This window comes from Oncorhynchus masou, chromosome 33 (assembly GCF_036934945.1).
Source record: "Oncorhynchus masou masou isolate Uvic2021 chromosome 33, UVic_Omas_1.1, whole genome shotgun sequence".
Lineage (NCBI taxonomy): Eukaryota > Metazoa > Chordata > Actinopteri > Salmoniformes > Salmonidae > Oncorhynchus > Oncorhynchus masou.
This window is the reverse complement of record NC_088244.1, coordinates 6,257,026-6,263,824: the sequence shown is the minus strand read 5'-3', so window position 1 is coordinate 6,263,824 and position 6,799 is coordinate 6,257,026. Positions and strand designations below refer to the sequence as shown.

At 42.0% G+C, this 6,799-nt stretch overlaps 1 protein-coding gene across 1 annotated transcript; it reads right to left on the bottom strand.

Moving 5' to 3' along the window:
* Window positions 1–5,162: 5,162 nt before the first annotated feature.
* On the bottom strand, window positions 5,163–6,410 carry LOC135527504 (aerolysin-like protein). Its single transcript, XM_064956007.1, has 2 exons — window positions 5,928–6,410; window positions 5,163–5,612 (listed from the first exon to the last, which is right to left on the bottom strand). The coding sequence occupies exons 1-2, from the start codon at window positions 6,408–6,410 to the stop codon at window positions 5,163–5,165; spliced, it is 933 nt and encodes a 310-aa protein (XP_064812079.1).
* Window positions 6,411–6,799: the final 389 nt, after the last annotated feature.

Sequence of the window (6,799 nt, the reverse complement as noted above, 5' to 3'; positions counted from 1 at the left end):
CATCAGCTGTCAGAGCAGCTTACCAATCACTGTACCTGTACACAGCCCATCTGTAAATTGCACACCCAACTACCTCATCCCCATACTGTCATTTATTTTGCTCTTTTGCACCCCAATATCTCTGCTTGCACATCATCATCTGCACATCTTTAACTTCCAACGTTTAATTTCCAAATCTTTGGCACTATGGACTATTAACCTTACTACGTAAGTACACTGTACATATATTTTTTTATTTTGTTATTGACTGTACATGTGTTTATCCCATGTGTAACTCTATGTTGTTACTTTGCTTTATCTTGGCCAGGTTGCAGTTGTAAATGAGAACACAAGGTGTCTACAAGATGTCAAAAGTGTTCCATAGGGTTGCTGGCTAATGTTGACTCCAATGCTTCCCACAGTTGTATCAAGATGGCTCAATGTCGTTTGGATGGTGGACAATTGTTGACACACATGGGAAACTGTTGGGCATGAAAAACTCAGCAGTATCGCAATTCTTGACACATACCGGTGCGCCTGGCACCTACTACCATACCCTGTTCGAAGACACTTAAAAATGTTGTCTTGCCCATTCACCCTCTGAATGGCACACATACAAAAATACATGTCTTAATTGTCTCAAGGCTTAAAAATCATTATTTAGCCTGTCTCCCCTTCATCTACACTGATTGAAGTGGATTTAACAATTGACATCAATAAGGGATCATAGCTTTCACCTGGATTCACCTGGTAAGTCTGTGTCACGGAAAGAGCAGGTGTTCTTAATGTTTTGTGCACTCAGTGTATATGTTACTTTTCACACACACAATAGATAATATACAGTGTATTCGGAAAGTATTCAGCCTTATTCTAAAATGGATAAAATGAAAATGTACTAACAATACCCCATAATGACAAAGCAAAAACAGTTTTTCTAGAAATTTTGGCAAATGTTATAATAAACTGAAATATCACATTTCCATAAGTATCCAGACCCTTTACTCAGTACTTTGTTGAAGCACCTTTGGCGGCGATTACAGCCTCAAATCTTCTTGCTACAAGCTTGACACTCATGCATTTGGGGAGTTTCTCCCATCTTCTCAAGCTCTGTCAGGTTGGATGTGGAGAGTCGCTACACAACTATTTTCAGGTCTCTTCAGAGATGTTCGATCGGATTCAAGACCAGGCTCTGGCTTGGCCACTCTAGGACATTCAGAGCCTCATCCCAAAGGTACTCCAGCGTTGTCTTGGCTGTGTGCTTAGGTATGTTGTACGTTGGAATGTGAACCTTTGCCCCCGTCTGAGGTCCTGAGCATCCTCAAGCAGGTTTTCATCAAGGATCTCTCTGTACTTTGCTCTGTTCATCTTTCCCTCGATCCTTACTAGTCTCCTAGTCCTTGCCGCTGAAAAATATTCCCACAGCATGATGCTGTCAACACCATGCTTCACCGTTGGGATGGTGCCAGGTTTGCTCCAGACGTGACGCTTGGCATTCAGGCCAAAGAGTTCAATCTTGGTTTCATCAGACCAGAGAGTCTTGTCACCTCTCTGACCAAGGCCCTTCTCTCCTGATTGCTCAGTTTGGCCTTCCATTTAAGAGGCCACTGTGTTCTTGGGGACCTTCAATGCTGCAGAAATATTTTGGTATCTCCAGATCTGTGCCTCGACACAATCCTGTCTCGGAGGTCTACGGACAATTCCTTTGACCTCATGGCTTGGTTTTTGCTCTGACATACGCTGTCAATTGCGGGAGCGTGTATACACAGGTGTGTGCCTTTCCACATCATGTCCAATCAATTGAATTACCCACATGTAGAAACATCTCAAGGATGATCGATTGTAACAGGACGCAACTGAGCTCAATTTCGACACTCATAGCAAACGGTCTGAAAACTTACGTAAATTAGCTATTTCTGTTTTTTATTTTTTATTTGCAAACATTTCAAAAAACCTGTTTTCGCTTTGTCATTATGAGGTATTGTGGGGTATTATGGGGTATGGTTCTCCGCCAGCCTATCCCTTCTCCTCCGATGCCAGGCATTGTAAGCCATAGCCCTCCTGATGAGCTAAAAAATAATTGAATACATTTTAGAACAAGGCTGCTATAAGGTTCTGTATTCATTTTCTTAGTCAACATTGTGTTCTGTTACTTTGTATTCTTGAATGTAGCCCTGTCTTTCATTTTTTGTTCATTGATTTCACCTGTGTTCGTTACTGACCTGGTCTCATCAGCTCCTTATTTAGTTCAGTTCATTCTGTTTGTGCCTTTGTGAGGAATTGTTCGTTTTGACTCTACTAAGCCTTTTCCTAGCTCTTTTGTCAGAACTTGTTATAGCCTTCCTAGTTTTGATTCATCTGCCTGTTTGCCTACCTGTGTATCACCATTGCCTACCTGTGTATCACCATTGCCTGCGACAACGATTCCTGCCTTCTGCAAAGGCGAAATAAACACCTGCCACGATCTACACCTTTTTCTCCCTGAGTATTCATTACAGCTGTAACATAACACATGTGGGAAAGGCAAATCTATAGATTTCATTTGACTGGGAACACAGATCTGTTGCGACACTGTTGCGACATGGAGCCGTGCATTATCATATTTTTTTATATTTTTTATTTAACCTTTATGTTACTCAGCAAGTCAGTTAAGAACCGTTAAATTCTTAGTTAAGATGACGGCCTAACCCGGACGACGCTGGGCCAATTGTGTGCCAATTGTGATACAGCCTGGATTCAAACCAGGGACTGTAGTGACACCTCTTGCACTGAGATGCAGTGCCCTCGACCGCTGCTCCACTTGGGAGACCGAATGCTGAAACGAGAGTTGATGCGGGCGGATGAATGGCACGACAATGGGCCTCAGGATCTAGTCACTTTATCTCTGTGCATTCAAATTGCCATCGATAAAGTGTAATTGTACTTGTTGTCCCTAGTTTATGCCTGCCCATGACATAATCACACCGCCACCATGGGGAACTCTGTTCATAACATTGACATCAACAAACCGCGTGCCCACATGACTCCATAGACATAGTCTGCAGATGTGAGGCTGGTTGGACGTAGTGACAAATTCTCTTTACCGACATGGTAGAAAAATGTACATTAAAACCTCTTGCCGCACAGATCTCTTTTAGCGGGATCATTTTCGTCTACATCCGGTGAATTGCAGAGCGCCAAATTATAACTAAATGACAAAAAATATTGAATTTTCATGAAATCACAAGTGCAGTACACCAAAACACAGCTTGACTGTTAATCCAGCCGGCATGTCAGATTTCAAAAATACTTTACGGTGAAAGGAAACCATGCGATTATGTGAGGACAGCTCTCAGGCTACCGTAGGTAGCATTACAAACAGCTAGCAGCAAAGTAGATTGGTCACGAAAGTCAGAAAAGCAATAAAATGAATCACTTACCTTTGATGATCTTCCTATGTTTACACTCATGAGACTCCCATTTACACAATACATGTTTGTTTTGTTCAATAAAGATTCTCTTTATGTCAAAAAACCTCCATTTGGTTGGCGCATTTTGTTCAGTAATCCACAGGCACGTGCAGTCACGACGGGCAGACGAAAATTCCAAATAGTATCCGTAAAGTTCGTAGAAACGTGTCAAACGTTTTTTATAATCAATCGTCAGGTTGTTTTTACAATAAATCGCTAATATTTCAACCGACGGTAGCCATTTCAATAGGAGAAAGAAAAGGTCTCGCTCCCGGCACGCGCACATGCACAAATCTGAGGACATCTGGCTATCCACTGACGCGATGTGATCATTCTCGCTCATTTTTCAGAATAAAAGCCTGAAACTATGTCTAAAGACTGTTCACACCTTGTGGAAGCCATAGGGAAAGGAATCTGGTTGATATCCCTTTAAATGGAGGATAGGCTTGCAATGGAAAAGAGTAGTTTCAGAAAAACAGCACTTCCTGGATGGATTTTCCTCAGGTTTTGCCTGCCATATCAGTTCTGTTATACTCACAGACAATAGTTTGACAGTTTGGGAAACTTAAGAGTGTGTTATCATAATCTGCCAATTATATGCATATTTTAGCTTCTGGGCCTGAGAAATAGGCAGTTTACTTTGGGCACGTTTTTCATCCATACATCAAAATACTGCCCCCTAGCCTCAAGAGGTTTTAAATTCCTCGGCAACAGCTTTCGTGAACATTCCTGTGTTCAGCATGTGAAATGGCACTCTTCCTCAACTTCATATATCTGTGGCATTGTATTCTGCACATTTTAGAGTGGCCATTTGTCCCCAGCACAAAATTCTCCTGTGCAATGATCATGCTGTTAAATCAGCTTCTTGATATGCCACACCTCCAGGTAGATGGATTATCTTGGCCAAAGGAAAATGCAAAACTGCGACATTGAGAAATACTTTTTGGGGATTTTTTTCAGGTCATGAAACCAACACTTTACATGGTGATATATATTATTGTTCAGTCTATTCCCCCAGGTGATGCAGTGGGACCAACACTTTACATGTTGATATATATTGTTAAGTCTATTCCCCCAGGTGCTCCAGCATCAAAAGGTAATTTAAATAACATTTGCATTTTTAGTTACTTTTCAGTTTAAGACCTAATGCTCTAACCACTGAGCTACCTGCTGCCCCATAGTGACTAGATTTACAGAAATACTGTTCATTGCAGCTTGTATTCTACACAAAGGGTAGTCCAATATTTACATCTTGAGTTATGGGGAATGTATTTAAATTAAAGTTAAGATGTGTGTGTAGCGTGAATGTGCACGTGTGAGTGACTGCATGTGTTAATCATAAAGAATTTGTTAGAAAGAGAACGCAATGATAATTACAATATTTATGAAAAGTATGTGAAAGGCAAAACTATACTGAGATAAGGCAAACACACAAGACATATCTTTCACGAAATCAAATTAGATAGTGTTTATGGTCACTAGGGGTCTAACCATAAAAGATTCTGAAATTGATGTTGTTCAATAAGTCATACAAAGTGTTACTAAAATGTCATGCGACACAAAAGGCACCGGATTGTAGGAAAGATCCACCTATTGTTATACCCTCTGCTGATAAAGAAAACTGGGTTCAATTAGAATAACTCAAAGATGATCACAATAACAGAAAAGGCACACAAAGAATCAGTCATGGTGTCAATTTCTATCACTGCACTTTTTATTCATAAAGTCACACTTGACTCATCTCTCCTTTGTGGATAAGGTCAATGAAGAGTAAGCCACACCAGTGTAGATGCCTTTGGATGGGAAGACCAGCTGACTGCCATTCATGCAGGTGACTTTCACTATGGCCTCGTAGTCGAGGTCGATATTTGCTTTCCCCATTATGATCTCAACATCCATGGTCTTCCCTGGAGGGATCTTCACGTTGATGGTACCTGATTCTGTTATGGTCTCTGTCTTCTGCAGGCTGGTGGATTGCTCCACTCCCACGGTCAAGCTGAACCCTGATGCCACCTCGACCAGATCCGGGATCCCTGCTTTGACCGACACATTCAAGGTGAATTCTATTTTGTTGCTGACGGACCAGGAGGAAGTCTTGGTCAGCGTCTTGCTGTATGAAATTGACTTTTCTAGAACCAAGGAGGTGTCGTTCTGGTGAGACACAGATTTCACATATTCTGGGGTCACCTAAAATCAACACAAAGATACAAGTTGTTCAAACAATACAAGGACCATTTATTAACTGATAATACATTTTTAGAAAGCCAACAATAACGTGTGTGTCATCTTGGACTGATAAATGTAGTAAATGTAAAACAAGAGTGTTGCTATTTTACTGACCAAGGCCAATTTTACATAAGGCATGACTGTCCTAGAAATGAGATGCCTGATGAGGGTCGACCCCCATACTGGATTACATGTTTTAAAGTGGACAGCCCCTTAATGTTAATGCATCGGTAGAGGTTTCCTGAGCTGTCAACACACATCTTTGGAAGAGCTCACCTGGGGTTTGAAGAGGGACAGGGTGGGATACTCCATGTCAGTCATTACGGACGACTTGATGGTGTTGATGAAGAGGAAGCCCATGCAGTCGATGTCTGAGCCAGACCTGCCCTGCAGCCCCAGGCAGATTCCAGACCCCACATCTATGGTGTACTCAGTCTTCAGTCCCCAGCTGGTCATTTTCTCAAAGAACTCCCGGTTCTCACTCGTCGTGAACTTGATGGCACCCAGACGTGTGCCGGCGCCGTTACCCCACAGAGACAGCTTGGTGATGCGCTCGCCGAGGTTGAACTCAAACTCATTGAAAGTGTTCGCATCTCCAAAAGTCGCTACTTTCCCGTCAGTCAGCTCCGCCCGCACAGCTATGACATGCCAGCCTCCCACCGCCACTCCGATCTTCTTGAGGGTGGCACCGTTGTCCATGCCATGGAATTCAAAGTAAGTGCCTCCTCCACCACCGATCAAATGCAGTGTGGTTGCCATGTGTGTGCGTCACGGAACCTCAAATACAAATTTGTACATATCAATTTAAGAAGCCTCCAACTCAAAGGAACTGATTCAGAATTCAAAGTCAGAGTCCTGCTCCTATTCCCAGCACATCCCCCTCAACCTCCTGCTGTTTCTTCCTGAGCCACTTGGTGACTTGTGTAATGAAACATATTGTTGTGTAAGTGAGCACGTCTCCATGCACCTCTAAAAAAATTATGTTGCTATAATTAAAGAATCATGTTACAGATTCCACTTCAGAATGTGAGTTGGTTATGGCGCTGGAACTCACCTTCCCAAACAAAGTTTCCGCTTTGAAATAATAAGAGATTGAATTTGATTAATTAATGTATAACAATATTCATTAACACAGGCTACATTATTCA